The sequence below is a fragment of the Lampetra fluviatilis genome, chromosome 1 (genome assembly GCF_964198595.1).
Source record: "Lampetra fluviatilis chromosome 1, kcLamFluv1.1, whole genome shotgun sequence".
NCBI classification, from domain to species: Eukaryota; Metazoa; Chordata; class Hyperoartia; order Petromyzontiformes; family Petromyzontidae; genus Lampetra; species Lampetra fluviatilis.
The window spans coordinates 23,289,526-23,309,705 of NC_136275.1; the positions used below are offsets into that span (position 1 = coordinate 23,289,526).

The 20,180-nt window shown below is 41.5% G+C and overlaps 1 protein-coding gene across 1 annotated transcript in view; it reads right to left on the reverse strand.

Moving 5' to 3' along the window:
• Positions 1 to 586: 586 nt before the first annotated feature.
• LOC144934241 (tumor necrosis factor receptor superfamily member 16-like) overlaps positions 587 to 20,180 on the reverse strand; it is a 42,658-nt gene continuing 23,064 nt past the window's right edge. The window contains exons 4-6 of the mRNA XM_078859880.1: positions 13,185 to 13,548; positions 10,458 to 10,603; positions 587 to 5,950 (exon numbers count right to left, since the gene is read on the reverse strand). Coding sequence (XP_078716006.1) covers positions 5,625 to 5,950; positions 10,458 to 10,603; positions 13,185 to 13,548 — 836 coding nt within the window. The 3' untranslated portion in view covers positions 587 to 5,624. The remainder of the gene's footprint in view (positions 5,951 to 10,457; positions 10,604 to 13,184; positions 13,549 to 20,180) is intronic.

The window sequence follows — 20,180 nt, forward strand, 5'->3', positions numbered from 1 at the left end:
TTCCCCAACAAAGAGAATAAACTGCATAAGGATAATTGATATATGAGAACACTCATACATGTATGTATGTTGAACTTCTTTGCACTGTATGTAGCCAACCGTGCTAGGAGGTGTGGGAAAAGAATAACAAACTAAACACAAAAGGCAGTTCTGAAGAAATTAGTTTCAATTTAGATTCAAAAGTGCATAGCTGCAGTGGCTCTCATACACTCAGATATGACTTTACTGATACAAAAGTACTAAAATATTGACCAGACATCGCAAACAAGACAAGTTGTGCTTCGTAAATTATTATGTATCAGCCAATTTTTTTAAATTATAAGTATATATTCAATGAAAATAAATCATTGTGCAACATGTCTACCAGCAACATGCAAAGTATGCAAAGTATATATATTTTTTCAAATGAGAGACTTAGGATTATTTTTAACCTTGCCTTACTTTTCTCTGAACTATAATTCCTGGAATTGACAACCTTCATATAATCGTCTGTCTCTGTCCTGTGGGAGAGTTTCAAGTTTCTGGAGCAATGTGAGTTGAAAGACAGCTATAGGTAAAAAAAGTGAATAAACATTTTTCAAGCGTGTGCTTGAATACAATTTTTATTATGATAAAGACAGTGAAATTAAACAGCTGTGAGCTGTTTGGAGCAATACATTACAACACCGTTGCCATTTACCAGCAGCGTTGTGCATGATGGATGATTTAGGAAAACACCGATTTCGACACCGGAATATCTTGGAAACAACACATGACTATGCCAAGAGGCAAACACTTTATCACTACTATGCCATCAATTCAGACATTTCCAATAGTTTGGGGAATTACATAAAATTCAGACCAACGTTTTACGAATATAGACACAAACATAGGCCAAGGAAAGCAGAACGTTTCGAGTACCGTATATGATCATGCACACGTATGTCGCACTTTTTTTTTACAAAGGATCGATTCAACAATATCCACAAGTGTCGCAGAGTGCAATGTTCCCAAACATTTTATAGAAATGTTACGCTGTTGGCTAATCACTTTACTATCAGATTTCCAAGGAGTTCAACGGCGTCATCACACTGTCATATGGAACCCGGAGCCGCATTCCTTAAGTGCCTAATTATCATCATTAGATTAATTAATTTGCTCTCAAATTACATTTCAACATGAACCGAGTTAAATATTTGCCGTGCTGCACTTCGGCCACTGATCTTGATCCTCTCACACGTGCAATGAAGGTCTCGAACGTTATAAAAAGAATTCAATGCAGCCACGCATGTCTTGCTATTTCTACATAAGCCCGCAATTATAATCTCGTTGAATTGATCATAACATCCTTTCAAAAAAATTATTTTAACCACCGTGCCAAATCTGCCATTAATACAGCAATTATACAACCGCCTTTGGCAAAACAAAAATATGATATATCAAAGGCATCTCAATGCACACAAACGTAACCAAAGTTGCATTCTATTATATACATGTTATGTATAAACAAGCGGGTAAGGACAAGTTCATTGTAACAGCTGTTGTTGATTTTGGTTCCTGCATGTAGACTTCACACAGCCCAAATGGGTACCCACAACTTTATTACAACTATTCTGTCTTTTTCAGAAGTACCCAAGCTCTCCTCCAGCATGCATTGCTATAAAATAAATGTGCTTGACATTAACACAGCAATAATTCGCATGAAACATAGCAAGCAATTGCCATCACAAATTAAAACTTGAAGTTTTATTGTTTCACTTTTAGATGAATGCATAACCTGCAATGGGAATCGCAGTTCCAGTCTCTCTGATCACCTGACTTTCTTTGTTGCCTTGTGCCATCTCCCCATCTCCCACGAACGGCGTAACTGGGCTATTGAATGTAACATTCGACACCCAAACAGCCGTTGTGATCAACGACAATGTGCCATCGCACATTGTCACACACTGCAAATCATGCCCACGAAGAGAATACAACGTATGCTTGGCAGATTGGCTTTCCAGCTCGACTTGCTTTCTTCTCACGCCTCTTTTCAATTCTCAATAAAGTCATGGTTACATACATCTTGTATTCCGAGAGTCTCCGAGTTACATTATGGCGTATGCCGTCTGCACGTACAGGTGGTGTTCCCTTAGTGACGATGTGGCCAGCAGTGGAAAAAGACAAATCAGTGAGAGCAATGGGTAGAATTAATCGATGCTGCCTTGGCAGCGTTGTATCTGTGCATGACGTGAGATTGCCTAGTAGCGGCGTGAGGCGAGAGTGGGAGGCAAAAGGTTGGTATTGTGCTGCAGAATGTAAGCCTCCAATGTCGACAGACTACCTTGACTAAATATAGTTATAGTACATTTATAGATACCCCACTGATTTCTCATTACCATTTGTATTCCCAGCAGGTGACTGGATATTTTGAAAGAGAGGGCTCAATGTATTACAGAGGAGATTATTAACATTTTTATGTGAAACTAAGTGACTTTGAAATAAAATAAAAATTATCTATAATGCCTTCCTATCGTTTTGATGGGCATCTATAATTGGATCATTCTCCGGTTACTTTCCTGCCGGGGGAATTATTATTGGGTGACCAGATGGGAGCCATGTGAGTAGGGGCCTGAGCTGGATGCATGCTCCCACCACTGATGGATGTTAGTGAAGGTTCAGCTCAATATCTAATGTCAACATTCAAGTACAATGGGCAAAAAAACGTGTCCCACGTTCTGCAGCACAGATGCCACATTTGATAATCCATTGTCTGGAATGGTTAACTTCTTTCGTGTGGACGCTGCTTAATTAGAATCGTGCATTTTGAAGTTGAAGAAATTTGGTGGTATCATGTCTTATACTGTTTTACTTGTAATGAAGATACGGCCGTAAATACATGAGAGTATTAATAGCGTGAAGCTGGCTAAGGTGTATAAACACATTTAGATACAATATTAAGGTTGACTGTGTGAAGATTATCCAAAATACAGAATATCTGATGACCATGGCCCTTCGTCCCATTTCGCAAGTCATAAAAGATATATACTGCAATCAAGAAATATGTAATGATATACATGCTACACTGAAACATCTGGCTTATAATGAGACATAGCCGGATGCAGTGATAATGCATGATGTTCAATTTTTCATATCCAATATCCTAACCCAGTGATGGACATGTGTATGCTTCCCTTGCCATGCCACTGAAGTAAATAACACAAGCAGCATTATAATTTGATCCCCTTTAAATCTGTGATTACAGCGATAAGGAGTGTGGTTGCATCCCTGTAGTATGGTTGGTTTTGGGTACTGATACAAAATCGTTAAATGCAATGGCCCAAAGCTCGCAAGCAGTGCCTATGGTCGTGAAACGGTATAAGTAAATGGTGAATCCTGAGTTTGAAAACTGACTGCTAAAGCATATACAAATAGTCGAACAATTGTCAAAGTGTGGTTCGCAAAACACAGTGGGTTGTACTAACGTTAAAAAAAAATCTGGAACAATTCTGTTTACCTTCCATAGCATAAAAGGAGAGTTTGGTAATTGTTGGCTGGTTGAAATACATGTTTACTGAAGCACGTGTGCTGTATGTTGTACATGTTAACATTGCAACGACAGTACAGTATGTTTTCCCTATTACTGTACTATCTCCAATTACACCTGAATGTACGATCTAATAAATGTTTGCATCGATACTACAGACAATTACTCCGTGTACAATTCATGTGTTTTCACCTTAATTGCACCTATGGAATTAAGCGGGAGAATACGCGAAGCATATTTGTTTTCTGAAATCCATGAATCGTGACAAATAAACGCCTATTGATGATTCTGCTTCCCCATATATAATGCATCATTCAATTGTCATATCATCCTCATCAGCCATGAAATAGGGAGAAAACCCAGAGCTTATTCACACAACATTCACTTTGAACCTTCATACAAACACACCATTTGGAACTATTTAATTTCTGAAAAAAATAGCTGAATGTATACAGCATTTTTGAATTGACATGTCTTTAAAAATGTTGATAATGTACGTTTTTTGCATACAAATGTACACACAACGCGCATATGCGAAAGCACGGATACAACGTCCAACAAATGTATGCTCTTTTTTTGCGTTTTCCAGAAGAATAAAAAAAATTGCAAATTAATGCAGCGATTGACATTTGTTCGTCGACATTTAAGGCAACATCGTTGGGTCAGATTGCAGCCCAATGCGGACAAGACGGCGTGTCGAGCGTGCGATGCGGATGTCGGTAATGCATGGGCTCTAGAGCCTCCAAGTGATCTCGCAGGTCGTGGCCACCCGATAAATGTTCAACTCTCATCATGCGTATACCTTTCCCATTAACATGCACAGAGAACCACTCAAACGGCACAATTTCTGCAGTTTTCATTGATTGGTCATGTAATTGTTAGCGTAAAAAAAAGATTGCCTGATCACTTAGTTTTTAGTTCTATTTAGAGCTTTAAACTGACATCGCAAGAAACGTATCCCATTTTCCATGCATTGTTTAAGAAGGGTGAATATACAAAACGATAATTTTGTATTTTTTTATTATTATTCTAACTACAAAAACAGAGAAAAAAATAGTTGACTTAATAGGAGGCAGATGGATTTGGCTGCATTAAGAGTGAGCAGACATTTACACAGATGTGTGTGGCGTTTTCTGGTTAACAATTAACATTCGGAGATCAAGGGCAACTTTGCTAGTTCTGAGTAATTAAGAAGCAATTACTGGGTTAATAACAGGTGAGGGTTAGGATGGGGGTCACATTTGTTTGTTTATTTTATAATTATTTGACAGTGACACGTGCCGTTGAGTTAAGACTTTAACCCCATACCTGGCAACTTACTAAAATTGAAAGTTTGTATTCCCTAAATTTGTGGGAATTTTATTTACAATGCATAGCACTGTTATTCATTCTATGCAATGTATATTAATTAACACTACTTAATGAGATATAGTGTGTGTGGAGCTTAAGGGAACACTTGCATTTCACCTCATTTATCTCATAATCATCCTCGCAGATTTACAACGAATATTTGCGTGAAGCTACTTTGGCCATTATTTATCTAAAGGGTTTCATTTCGCACCTCCGATTAGCACGGTTGGCTACATAGGGTGCGAAAGAAGTTCAACATACATACATTTGGCAGCATGAAACAAAAAAAAACGGAACAAGATATAATCTTAATGCAGAAGAGAAAGGTTACAGTAGATGATAAAACAGTGAAGTATTAGGAACTTTTTTTCTTTCACTATTTTTTCTTTCTTTGAAACAGAGGCCGAGATTCGAGAATGTAACAAACTAAATCGGTTTCAACCGCGCTCAGAAGACAAAAGTTTCCTTCAATCAAAGACGCGACATTAAATGCACGCATCTCTGGTGGTTCGCCTGGTGGCGGCAGGGAGGGGGGTGGGCCAAAGCTTGACGTGATCACTGCGGGCCTGTGTAGGGGAGCAACCACCAAATTGGGGGACATGAGACCAGCCGTGGCCACACCACGCCCCAGAGGGCTCTCGTCTTGGGTCGACATATCTTGCTGATGATTTCCCCCAGAAGCCGTACGGCGTCGCTCAGCCTCCCCCCACCTCCCTCCTTGGGGAGGTGGGCGTCGTGACCGCAATGAATGGCCTCCCAAACCCCATCCTCACACGACGGACACGGCGCTGGTCTCTGCGCGGAGCGTGGCCACGACATCGCTGCGCTGCAGGCGCCCCAGCGCATCCAGCAGCAGCTCCTCGCTGGCTCCCTCGCGGGACGACCACCCGGCGAGGAGCGCGTGCGCTGGTCGCTCGCCCTCGGACAGCTCCGCAATCTCGGCCTCGGCGTAGCCCAGCGCGGCCGCAAGGCCCTTCCAGTCGGTGGCATCGTCGGCGCCGGTGCTGGACGCTCCCAGGAGCAGCCTCTCCACCTCCTCCTGCTTGTGGGGCGGCAGCGCGTTGTACAGCCACTTCGTGCCTGCCGCCGCGTTGCCTGGCAGAGCCGAATGGGAGACATGGTAGAGGTCAGCAAGTCCCCGCGCGCCACTGTGTAAGGGGCCGTCCATAAATGACGTCACGCGATTTTGGACGATTTTTGACCCCCCCCCCCCCCCGTCGTCACACGGCGTCACAAAAAGTCAGACCCCCCCCCCTCAAATATGACGTCACAAAGCTCTGCCCCCCCAAAATAAAACATGCTTCAAATCGCTTTAAACTATTGTCATTGTAGTGCGTATTTAATGTGGCGCTGCACTCTGATGTTGTAGGAGAAAGCATTTATTAAAAAGTCTATTTAATTAAGTAGAATGTGTTGCTACCCATTTATACTGCTGGGTGGGCAATTAAAAGGAGACCTGATGGTTCAATGAGCCACTCTGTCTACAGGAAAGCCACCCATACGGATGCTTACCTAAAACCGGATTCCCACCACCATCCATCCCAGAAGAATTCCCTCATCAAGACTCTATACCATAGAGCCCAATGCATTTCCGACCAGGAACACGTTGCCAGTGAACTCAAACACGTACGCCAAGCTCTTAAGGCTAATGGTTACTCCGACTACACAATCCGAAAAGCCATCACTCCAACCATCAAGAAGGATCCTGTTGAGGAGCCTCTCAAGACCATCACCTTACCCTACATTGCTGGGGTCACAAAAAAGATCTCCAAAATCCTGATTAAACATAAGATCCAGGTCCGATTCAACACAGTACATAAAATCCGTGATCTGGTCCCGTCTGTAAAAGATGTGGTTCCAGACATACAGTACCCTGGCGTCTACAAACTAAGTTGCCTCTGTGGTAGCAGTTACATTGGAGAAACCAAACGACATGTCTCGGACCGCATCCGTGAACATGAAGCAGACTTGAAACACGGTAGGACAAACACCTCAGCCGTGGCAGATCACTGTTACAATTCAGTGGGTTCACATGATATTGACTTCTCCAAGACAGAGGTTCTCTGTAAGCCATCTGGCTACCATGAGAGATTCGTTCATGAGGCGATCCACATATACAAACACAGAGACAATTTCAACCGAGAAGATGGATTCCGGCTTAGCAATCATTGGAAGGACGTAATAAACCATTTCGGATCTTAACTGATTGTGTCCACGTTTACGGTGACTTTCAGACCGCGTTCCACTCACTGACATTGACTATATATCTTGTATTCTCCGCAGGGAATGGATTCTTTGCTCCGCTGCAAGCTTCCTACCACCACTCTCCCATTGACATATTTCATTGCTTCTTCTTAGTACCTTTCACGCGACGGTCAATGGTATAGTGTATAGCATATTGTATAATAATAAATAGTATTAAAGTGTAATGTTTAATACAATGTATAAGGTAATATATAGTATCATAATTGTATAGTGAATATACAGCAGTGTGGTATACAGTTGGGTGGGTAGAATAATACATATTGTAATATTACAATGTATAGTCTAAAAACATATTAGTTGCTGCGGCGCCATATTATTAACATTCTTTCCCTTTATTAATTCTAACCTTACTCCCTCCCTTTTGATACTGCTAATCCTGCATAATGCATGGGCATAATGACTTTAAACCCCTCGCCAATCCTCCTACGTATCTCACAAGTAGTACTAATCGCATATCTGCATTTCCCATAAATATGCTAAATTCCTCTTGATATGCACTCCGCAGGGAATGGATTCTTTGCTCTGCTGAAAGCTTCCGATCACCACTCTCCCATTGACATATTTCGTTGCTTCCTCTTAGTACCTTTCACGCCACGGTTTATGGTATAGTGTATAGCATATAATATAATAATAAATAGTATTAAATTGTAATGTTTAATACAATGTATAAGGTAATATCGTAATTTTATAGTGAATATATAGCAGTGTGCTATACAATTGAGTGGGTAGAATAAAACATAGTGTAATATGACAAGGTATAGTCAATAAGCATATTAGTTGCTGCAGCGCCATATTATTAACATTCCTCCCCTTTATTAATTATAACCTTACTCCCTCCCTTTGATACTGCTAATCCTGCATAATGCATGGGCATAATTACTTTAAACCCCTCGCCAAACCTCCTATGCATTTCACAAGTAGTACTAATCGCATATCTACATTTCCCATAAATATGCTAAATTCCTCTTGATATGCAAATAATTTTGTCAAGACGCTCTTCGCCTCCATCCCAGCATAAATAGTCGCTCCAAGCCTGGAGCGTGCCATTCAGACTCTGTCTACTTGACAGACCTGTTCTCCACCTGAAGACGGCTGCTCGCGTTGTGGCCGAAACGTCGTGAGAATTATTTTATTATGTTTTATTTTTATTATTTTATTACTTCCCTTCTACGTGACTTTACCGAAAGAACCAAGAAGTAGAATGTGTTGCCTATATTTATTTAAAGTTGCGCATTTTGATGTGACGTCACATTTCTCCAACACCCCCCCCCTCATCACACATCGTCACAAATGTCTGACCCCCCCCCCCCCCCAGGTGCGTGACGTCATTTATAGACGGCCCCTAAAAATGGTGAAGGTGCCGCCTTGTGATAGCTTCATCACGTCGCTGCTGACAGAAGTACTTCCACCAAAGGGAGCTTTAGAGAGCCCCACTATAGGGTGTGTTGGCCTACTCTTGCACACTTACCAGACCATTACATCATAGGGAATACATTCTAAGGTCGCACTCGTTACACACAAAGTGCTTGCCACAAATGAACCACAATACCTCGCTCATCTCGTCAAGGAGCATAAACCATCACGCGAAATCCGCTCATCCTTGCAGCGGTGGCTTTTGGCTAGCCATTAAACAACGATGGTCACCGCATCGCGTGCTTTCGTGTGTATTTCTGCGGCCATCTGGAACGCTCTTCCGATATTGGGAAGCCACTGGAGCTATGCACTTTTAAATCTGGATTGCAAAGAATTTCTTGAGAACTGCTTTTTGTGTTTAGTTCGTTGTCCATCCTCCTGCACCTCTGATTAGCACGGTAGGCTACGTATGGTGCGAACGAAGTTCAACATACATCTTGGTAGTACCCACACTGTACCCAATGGCATGTGAAGTGGGGATCGACTAACTGCGGTCTACCCATTTATACTGCTGGGTGGGCAGAGGAAGGGGGATGTGAGATAGGTGGACATTGTTTCAATTGCTGTGGCGGGATATTGAATCGACGACATTGAAATTGCAAGTCCAGTGTGCGAACCGTCACACCACAGTAACATCCCTAATGTTCAAAAGAGCAACACTGAATCGTTAGTAGCACATGGGAAATGCTTATTAAGTACAAGCATATGTTTAGTAAGTGCTAACAAATGCTTGCTAAACACCAACGAATGCCTCTTTGGTCGGTGACCCTGCAAACAAAAACCCCCTTTAGCCAACGCGTAAAGTCCAATTAGCGTAATGTTTTAATGAGGTGCGTATCTTCGACTAACGTTTGTTGTCGGCAGTGTCTGCTTTGACAAACGCTTACTCCACGCAGTTTCCTGTTGACTCAATCATTTCCAGGTGCAACTGATTGCATCCTGATGTCCTATCGCTTCGAGTGCACCGCGGACACGTGATTAAACAATTCACACTCGCTTAAGCAAGCTCTCATGCAGAGCGTATGCCACACATTAGATGCCAAATAGCCACGGGGAAACAACACAAATACCCTTCGCGTAACGTTGTGCGATAACAAGCATAGCATTGATGTAGTATCACAACAGATGGAAATGTCGCCTGAACTGATTACATTGATAAACTGCATGAAGGCAAGGCATCGGTCTGTTTGTCCAGCACAATCCTGTGGAACATGCCGAAGGCAACGCACACAAAGTGTGAAGACGTGGTGTCACACACTGCCCGAGCAACATGAAATGTGGTGCAGTGTTAAATTCGGTGATCTGAATGCATTATTCACATGCAGTATTAAAATGGGATAATTGCATCACCCTATTTCAGCAGATCAATGGAGAAAACTACTCTAATCCCATATATCAATAAACCGCTATTCCATACCTGCACATAAATATAACGTGTGTCTATTTTCTATTGGTTGCATAGACTTTACAGTGCATTATTATCAAGCAGCATCCGTTTGAATTAAAGCATTCTTGGCCGGTTTCAAACTTTTGGGTTTCATCAGAAGAAGCAGGCTTTGGAAACAAATGCTGGCAGGGTTGCCAAATGGTATGAGCAAAATCACTCAGTCTGAGCCACTGGACCCTGGTCAACAAAACATCAATACATCTGGAGATACAAAACGGAGATCCATTCATTTAGTTACTAATTTGCCCCTAATGCTCCACAACATGATAGTGAGTTCATGTAACGTTACACTCAAGGAGTGCTGTGTTTTTTTATGTCTGCTAAATACACATAGCACACAATTGACACATCAATATATGTTTTAAGGCACAATAAACACACCTGTCCTTTATCACAACAGCTCATATCCGATGGATACGTGCACTGAATGTGGATGGGATAAAGTGCGTCTAGCAATCGGATGAACTCCTTCTTCACCTGCTGCAGATTGAGGCTGCTGTTGCTCCTGTGCGTTTTGCACGTCCACAAACACACCGCTGTCTTGGTGCTGCTTCTCCCCGTCGGCCGCCTGGCTGTACTCGCCGCGCGCCTTGCTGCCCTGGACGTTCTTGCAGCTGTGCCACCTGCCAAACAAACACCGGTCAAATAAAAACGCCGGGCCAGTTCCAGGGGACAAACGTGTGCCCTAATGGTGTGCCGAAGTTACCCAGTGATTTTTTTTCTAATCTCAACTCAATGTTTGTGAACGTTTGTCCGAAATACAGTTGATATAGAGGGAATTAAAATTGGTCTGAGAATGCTGCAGTGATATCCCTGACTAGATCTGCATCATCCAGTCTAAATGGAGGGAAGCTGAACGCCACTGGAGAATGCCACCAGGAGCTCGGGGAAGGGCATGTTTATACCACAGGCAGGTCCTAAGCCACTCATATATCTGCTCAGTGGTCCTCCCATAGCCCCTCCTAATGGAAGCCTATATCGGGAAAAGAACTACATTGCATTGGCTCCTTCAAAGAGCCCTTCATCCTTACTCCCTCGACCCTTCCCTATCCAAAATTCCTGCCACGGGCGACCGCACAGCTGGCAGACATTAGAGTTTGCAGATTGGTACCAGCCTTGCACCCCAACTGAGCCAGGTGAACTGCATTTATATTGGGCCCTTTTAAAGCATGTGGGAATTTAGGATCAGCAAACCCACTCCAATTTGTTTTTTTTCCTGACATACAATATTGTTTTCTCTGTACGGATACCAAGTGTGTGCGAGTGCATCAATAAGGAAACAAACGCACGTGATGTTTTCTCATGTGTTTCTGGGTTGTGTGTTTTGTTTTTCTCTCTTTATCCAAAGCAAAATAGTTGACAATCAAACTTAGTTTCATATTTGATTTACAAAGGTCCCATGGACATTACGAGGTTTTGTATTTATTCATACATTTTCTATTCTGTGATATTTCTAAAGGAAAGACAATGAAAATGTAATTCATGTTGTTAAAATGAACCGTCATTTAATTATCAGCCAGCACAACATTATGTGTCACTGACATTGCACCTCAGATGTGAACACTGGTTAATGATTTGAATAGCTACGTCACTAAAGGAACAAACTCATCAATGCAACGTTATTGCAATTGCGTTATAAGAGATTTATATTGGCCAGGGGACAATGTGGCTCAGTGGTAGATGTCATTAGAGGCAGACGGACGAACAAAGCTAATGCATTAACACTTTCAACCTCGATTGGAAATTGTCAAGAAAGGAAAGTGGGCTTGGGCAGGAAAGATTGCTAGAAGGGATGATTGGCAATGGACAATAAACAAACCCAGTGATGGAATGGCAGATGAGGGTGAGAGGACACCTTAGAGGATGACGATTAGAGACTGGTCTATGGAAGTGGACATCGCTGAGCTACCTCTGAAAATGTTTCAAATCACCTCTCATTCACACTCGGGTCACAGCACCTTTTGCACGTGAACAATGAGATCAGTTAATGTGTAGGAGCGAGATAGATTGTGGCATTGCAGGCATGCGACAGCGTGGGGAGGCTTTCGTCCAGTAGACAGATGATAAGATATGGGAAATCACTAGGCTGGGTGATTGATAATGTCTTTGATCAACTTTAAAATGTAAAGTTATCACATTAAATCTATGCAAAATCTTACAAAAGTGCCCCTAAAAATGGGTGCTTAATTAATGTGGCGGTGAACTAAAAACACCATTATACTGAAAATTGCCCCACCCGTAATGTTTCAGTTTTATTTATTAGGTATAGCCCTGTGAGCCATTCGGCTCTTGAATCGCGTGCAACCGCAACAAACAAAAAACAAAAACATGAACAAGAAAACATCTTAAAGTGACTATGCGTAAACAGAAAAATCCAGGAAAAAACAGCAAAATCATGTCACCCTAGGATTCGTGTGTTCCTGTATATGCTTGGCTTTTGACAATTGCTGTGTGCTTTATATGTTGTGAGATGTATGGAACAAAGTGACTCGGCTCAGAAAGGTGAAACATAGAAAGTGCTACTACTGTGGAACACGAAGGACATGACTGCACCCAAGTTATGTCTTTCTGTTCTCATTAAAATCCAGTGTCCGCTAACCAAAGAGGAATTGCAGAATGCACTTCAGCATGCTGCAATTCTATTTTCTTAGAACATCTGCATTATGTTTGCTTTGGCAGAATGGCTGGCATGAAAATTCAACAAAAGATATTTCATGAATGATTTCTTTTTGTAAACAATAATAATAGGCAGTGCGTAAAGCACAAACACATGATGCCACCCACAGCAATAGTTGCTCAAGTGCAACACATTTGCAATAAACTGCTGGCCATTGCCAAATGCACACTTATGAAAACATTAAATCAAATTGCGTGCGAGTGATCTCACGCAATTATCTAACTGCATGCACATATGTATGTACACATGCGTGCAAGCACCGTGCACAATATAAATATTAACATGTGTCTGTACGACTCTGTAGTAACCAGAGGATACCCCACGCTCACAGATAACTTATTCCACAGCTACCACTTCACTGTACATGCAAGTGTGGGTGTATCGTGTTCATGACCTCAGCACACGATCCACTAATCCTGCCTCCATTTCACTGGGCTGTGGGCGTGAGCCATCACGCCCGTCACCATTGTCAGTGTCTTCCACCGAGGAGAAGGCCCGAGGCACGGAGAAGAAGGCCCGAACCTCACCGCTTAAAGACGACGTACGCCACCAGTCCCACCACAACAGCCGCCATGATGGAGCAGTAGACGGGGATGATGTCGCGGGAATGGTCACCCAGCGGCTCTTGGCTGTTTGACGGCGTTCCGTTTGTCCCATTGACTGCGTGACCACTCTCCTCTGAGCCTTCCTCCTCTTCCTTCTCCTCCTCGTCGTCGTCCTCCTCGTCATCATTGGTTTTGTCAGGAGGGCTCTCATCTGGGAATGGATTTTCTGAAATGGGGTCTTCAGGAAAGGGGTCTTGTGGGAAGGGATCTTGCGGGATGTAGTCGTGGTCACTTGGAAAAATATCTTGGTTGCTCGGCAGTGAATCACCTTGCTCTGGATCTTTGTCTGAAGAATACACAGCACGGGTGTGGGGGGTTATTTTTGTATTATAAAATTACATGCGTATAAGTGTAAGCTTGCTTGTTAATTCAGCTTTGTTTGAAAATTCATATAAACAGATAAATAGCATAAGCTCTTAAGGCAGACCTTGGTTTTTCCATTCAGGATATGTTACCTCGAGAAAAGTTGTCTGATGCTAACTATTGAGGTAACATTGCCGTAAACATGCCTATAGGTAATGCAATGTAAATTGTAACATTTCTACATTTAAGTTATTTAAAAATATAATCGCAATTGTGCAAATTGTAGGTCCAAACCACTTGCATGGAGAAAACAAGTTTTCACTTTTGGTACAAACAGATCAAAGTACCCAAGATAATGAAATTGATCATGGGAAGGAACACATTTGACTTCGGTTCCACGTAAATAAAGAAAAACAACAACACTCGGCAGTCAATAAGCAAAAGAAAACAGACTGGCACGTTTTGCACCGCAGGAAGTCTGCGGTTGAACCGTTGCGTGCGACAACGGGACGACACTGAGAGGAGTCTGTGTAGCTCTCTGGAATTCCTCCGCTGATGGGCTCTGGGATCAGCCGAGGGCTCGGTGACAGAGCACGCGGCAATAAATCGTGCGCAGCTCCAGAGTGACAGCTCACTCGGCTGTAGCTTCCCGTTTTCACAGCTCATGGCAAAACCCACCGCTGTAAATAACAAGCTGTCAGATTGCATTCACGCAAGACTTCGTGCTGTCACAAGAATGCTGCAACCTGCCGCGATGGCTTACGCGCTATTTCAATGTTACCATGGTAAAGCATTGCTGGAGAAGATTTACATTGTAAAATGAGCAGATTTGCCTCACAGGATATGCTCATTATTTTATAAAAAATATATATATACTCTGTAGATATAAGTAAAAAGGCAAAGGTGCAGTCTTGCAACTGCTTGCTCACCGCACCTCCGACGGGCACTGTTGGCTATGTACGGTGCGAAAGAAGTTCTACATACATGCACCAAGGCTGGCAGAACGGCCTCCACGAGACGGAGCTGTATAGCCCCTCTAGGAGGGTGTTTTTCCAACTCGACCACACTGGCCAGGCATCTTGGAAGCGTTGCGAGTAGCCACACTTTACCCCAACCACGTGCGACCTACCGCTCGACAAACTGTGGCGTGCCCATTTATACTGCTGGGTGGCCAAGAGATTTTAGAAAGTTTCCCCCATTGTTTCTACTACTTCGCCAGCAGATCGAACTGGTGACCTCTGGATGGCAAGTCCAGTGTGCTAACCATTACCCCCACAGCATCATTCCATATATCTTAGTATCTTTTGTAATATTATTGGTCACACATCATGAAATACATACTGATGGGAGATTTAGTTAATATGACTTGAATAATTATATTATATTGTGCTTTTTTTTATTTCAGTTTAGTAATTTTCAACATTCTCAGTGCTGTATTAAAATATGGTTTCACGTTATTAGTTTTCGCATTCAAATAATGTATAGGAGGATAATTTGGCAAAGTATAGATTACTTCTTGGATCAAAATGTTAAATTGGAACAAATACTGATGTTACATCATGACTTATAAAACCACATTGGTACAGTTTCTTAAAAATGAATTGCCTTACACTCGTATTAATTATTTAACGCATGTAATTTAAAATCTGTAGAAAATACAAGGCAAATTCACAATCACCCACGGACTGATGCATTCACAATATAAACATGTAACATACTTGCTCAAGAGAAACGTTTTTGCCATAATATAAACCTCACGAAAATCTTGACTTAAAGCTTTCGTGACCTCAGAAATGCATATTCTTTGGGTCTTTCGGTAAAGCCACGTAGATATCAAAAATAATAAAATCTAAATAACGACGTTTCGATCGCAACACAAGCAATCGTCTTCAGGTGAAAAAGAGACGATTGCTTGTGTTGCGATCGAAATGTCGTGATTTTTTTTATCTACGTGGCTTTACCAAAAGACCCAAAGAATATCGCGAAAATAATGAAATTGCCATCACCGTACGCTTATACTCGCTTGGAACTTGACTGCAGCATGGCCACACATATAACTTTAATTCATCTTTACACTGGACCAGATTCACAATAGAACGAACACACATGTTCTGTGTTCGTCGTTTGTGTGCGAAGGTCATCCACGGGGAGTTCGATGTCAAAGAGTGTGCAAAGGCCCCACTGTAAAGCAGACTCTCCATCTTGGCAGGAAGAACTTCAACTTGAGCCTAAATTAAACACTCACCTCTAACCTTGTCTCTTCAGGACTCCACAACTCATGATTCATGGCCTGGCGCCAGCGGCAAAATTTAACTTAACCCTGTTGGGCAGTTGTGATGCACTTTCTACTGAGGAGGCAAATTGCAAGCATTCGTCGAATTGGCTTCAATCTCCGCTCAATCATGCTGGCTGACAATATTAAGGAACACTGTCAAAGGCACAATGATGCCATTGGAAGTGTAAGGTCATTGTGTGACTGATATTACGTCTGATATTTAAAAATCAACTGCATTGGCTGATTTGGAAATGAATGAATGTGTTCCCTTGGGGTTGGGCACATCCCTATGAAATGTCATGTATCCTAGTCACCCTGTTTACTAGACGTAAAGTTAAAGTGAAATGTGTAAATAATCTTATGAAAAGCAAAGTATTGGATAAGTTTCAAGTTTCATTTATTTGGTATAGCCCTTTGAACCATGCGGCTCTTGAGCCCGGGTGCAACCGCAACAAACAAAATATGAACAGAGAACATCTTAAAGCAAATCTTCCAGAAAAAAACACCGTATTACAACGTTGTGTGCAAAAATCCCAGTGTGATGCAAGTCAAACAACAACAACAACCATAAGACAACTTAGATTCAAGCCATCAGGCAAACTTCTCACTTCCGCAAGAAACATGGCTTAACCATATGTTTTCGAAATCACCAAAATAAAGCTATAAAATACAAGGTAACAAGAGGTGGAGATCCGCTGATTAAAATATTGTCAAAAGTGTAACGACGAAGGGAAATATGGGACAGATATAAAATTAAACATTTGCAAGACAGTCAATATAATTTGCATAATACAGATCATCATGCATCTGTAAAAATGCATCTACTGGACATCTGTAAAAAAATCTGCAGAGCTCATCGGATTTCTCCAGGATAAATAAACATTCTGATTCTGAGATGGTCTGGTATAACATTTACTGTACATGTGTATGATACAATTTTATTATAATGTAGTAGATAGGTATTTAATAATCTTAACATAGTCTGTAAAATATGCTTAGGATGAATGTTGTAATGCTACGTTTTACATCAGGAATGTCCATAAAAAGATAGACCATGAAGCATTTGTACAACAATGTACAGTGAATGACCTCATAAATATAAAAATATAAAATGCCAAATACATTGGCAGGCAAATGTCTCATCCAAGAAAATCAGGTTGTAAAATAAATGTCAAGTGCTGCGAATGGAATTAATGGATTTAAGATTTGGTAGCATTGTGTGATGTCATTGTGATGGTGATATCCGAGAAACATCTGCTTACAATGCACACAGCAGACATGTAGCGCTTACTAATAGACTGAAATTCTGGTAAATTGTTTATCATATTCGAATCAAACGGAAAATATTTGACCACCAAACACAAATCCAGCAGCGAGGTCTACAGGTTAAAAGGTACATACCCTCAACAAGCACACCCATCAAATAATCCTCCAAAACAAGCTATTATAAGATCGCACTCATTCCACACCAAATATTTGCCACAAATGAACCACAATACCTTGTCAAGGAGCATAAACCATCACGCAAACTCCGGTCATCCACACAGCGGTTTTTGGCTAGCCATCGAACAAGGACGGTCACTACATCGAGTGCTTTCAGGTGCACTTCTGCGGCCGTCTGGAACGCTCTTCCTTCCAATATTAGAAAGCCACTGGAGCTATGCACTTTTAAATCTAGATTGAAAACTCATTTCGTTCGACCTGTTTTTTGTGTTTAGTTTGTTGTCCTTCCCCCGTCCCTCCAATTAGCATGGTTGGCTACATACAGTGCGAAAGAGGTTCAACATACATACACCACTAGTTTCCGTTTGCAACAAAAACCCTTTGCCACTGGTCAGCTATCCTAAGAGGCATGCACTTGCATCTGTCACGCTGCCCTCCCCTTAGTCTGTTCCCGCCAACGTCGCAATGCCTTGCGCTATTTGCATGCCAGACAGACACCCACACTGAAGATGTATGTGCCATTCCAGGGACACTTGTTGGGCTGATGCACCACCCACAATGGGCCACTCTCGTCCCGTCTGTGCCCCAGGGTGAGGCTGTGCCAACCCTCGCGTGGCGAAATGTGACACTGGGAACCAAAGCATTCGAAGGCTGGGATGAAAGGGGCACCACTGGGCAAGCGGTCCACAAGAGGGGCCAACAATCTAAGCTCACATCTAACAAATGCTCCTCCAAAACAAGCTGCTATTGTAGGTCAAACATCGTGTCTTATAAACATGATACGCACTTACGCTGTAACAGCATTGGCCCCTTACACAGATAATATACACTTTACCTTCAGAGTCTGGAAGTACTTTTACGACATTGCCACAGAGCAGACTAACAAGGGGGGCTTGGCTTACATGGGTTTTTTTGTTGTTGAGTCTGTCAGTGAATTATAGCCAAAAATGTAAATGGCACCACACTCAATTTTTGCAAGTGCCACTAGCAGTGCCAAAAGCTTGTTAATACAAGATGGAGATTAGGCTCATGGCACTATATTTAACTGCCTGCGATTATCTTTATTTTTCAGCGCTACTATTTGCAAAACTATCATGTCTTTACTAATGGACATTAATGCAATTAAATTACCTCTAATACTTCTAGATTTGAAGCTTTCGTGACTGCAAGGATTCATATTCTTAGGTTTTTTCGGTAAAGTCACGTAGGTAAAAAATTTAAATTAAAATTAATAAAAGTAAAATAAAATAAAAATAAAATAAAGAATAATATAATATTACCATTATAATAAAAGGGGGCCTGTCCTGGCCCATCCCCCCCCCTCAACCAGTATATATACGGGGTAGTATCTCTTGGAATCTCTCATTTACTTGATACAGCAAGCGTGCTGTGACGGTTCCACCTGAAGACGGAAGCTTGTGTTGCCTCCGAAACGTCGTGATTTTTTTTATTTTTTTTATTTTACTTTTATTAATTTTAATTTTAATTTTTTACCTACGTGACTTTACCGAAAAAACCTAAGAATATAACTCTAATACATATCTCTAAATGACTAATGTAACCTGTTTTCAGTATTATTGTTATTATCTTTCACAATATAGCTGTATAAACTGTCAACAATTATATTTGGTCTTTCCTGGGACATTTTTAGCTTCAAGAGTACAATGAGATCCAGATATGAGAAATGTGGATGCAGTATTATTTGACTTTGTAATAGGGTGCCACACGTTGAATGTATTGAACACTTGGAAATGTCTGGCACTGCCTTTATTGTGACAATCTACATTGTGACTGGATTGCTTCGAAGTAACACATTACTGTATTATACAAGATGTGGTGTTAAGTTCATAGTTTAGTTAAATTGAAATCGCTCATCTCTTCATGTTAGAATCATAAAAAATAAAGGCATGACCTGGCACTATATCACTACATTAATACGTTTTATTTTTAATATGACGTTCACACAGTGTAGGATTGTCTGTTTGTATGTTGAACTTCTTTCGCACTGTATGTAGCTAATTGTGCTAATCAGTGGGAAGGACAACAAACTAAACACAAAGAGCAGTTCTAAAGAAATTAGTTTTCAATGTAAAACAAAATAGAGTATATGACACAGTTCCATCTCTACTTTGAGCACTTTCTATATTTACACGAAGACCTATGTACACAAATCACCGCTTGATAGTGTTTTTAAAAGGCACCTATTGTGGTTGGAATGTCACACGATGATAACATGTGACCGCGAACCACCACACTCTCCCACCTGTTCTTCCTGGTGTTGATGTCTGATGCACCTAACTAGGTATTTACATCAGATTTCGATTACAATTTCCAGTCATTTTGCAGGGTATGGGGTTGAACCAGGTTAGCTGTGATGATACAACAGTTTAACTTACTTGGACTCTACTACGATCTACCACGTAAATACACAGCTGCACATACGCAAGCAAATGCATTTACACGAACACACCCTTACACCACGCCGTCGTGATGGTATGTTAACACCTTCACCGGGTTAACAAGAGGTCATTGGTTCGATCCCGACCCTGACGCCTGTATATTTTGAGATTGCATGTTCTTCCCGTGGTCGCGTGGGTTTTTCTCTGGGTAAACCACTTTCTCCCTCCACGTTTAGAATCAACATGCGTTCATAAAGTATTTGGCTGCTTATAAATTTCCACGTGACAAGCCACTTTGTTGGGCTATGATTTGTGATAGCCAGGTGGCTTCTAAAAAAAAGAGCTACAGAGCTCAGTGGGCCTTACCTGGTAAATTACAAAAAATGTTGTAATTTATTTTAAAGTTTTAATAATAATAATGTCAGAACTGTTTGTAATGGCATGCTGTACAGTTATTAAACTGGTGTTTTTTATACTTTGCGGGCAAAGGAGACCGCT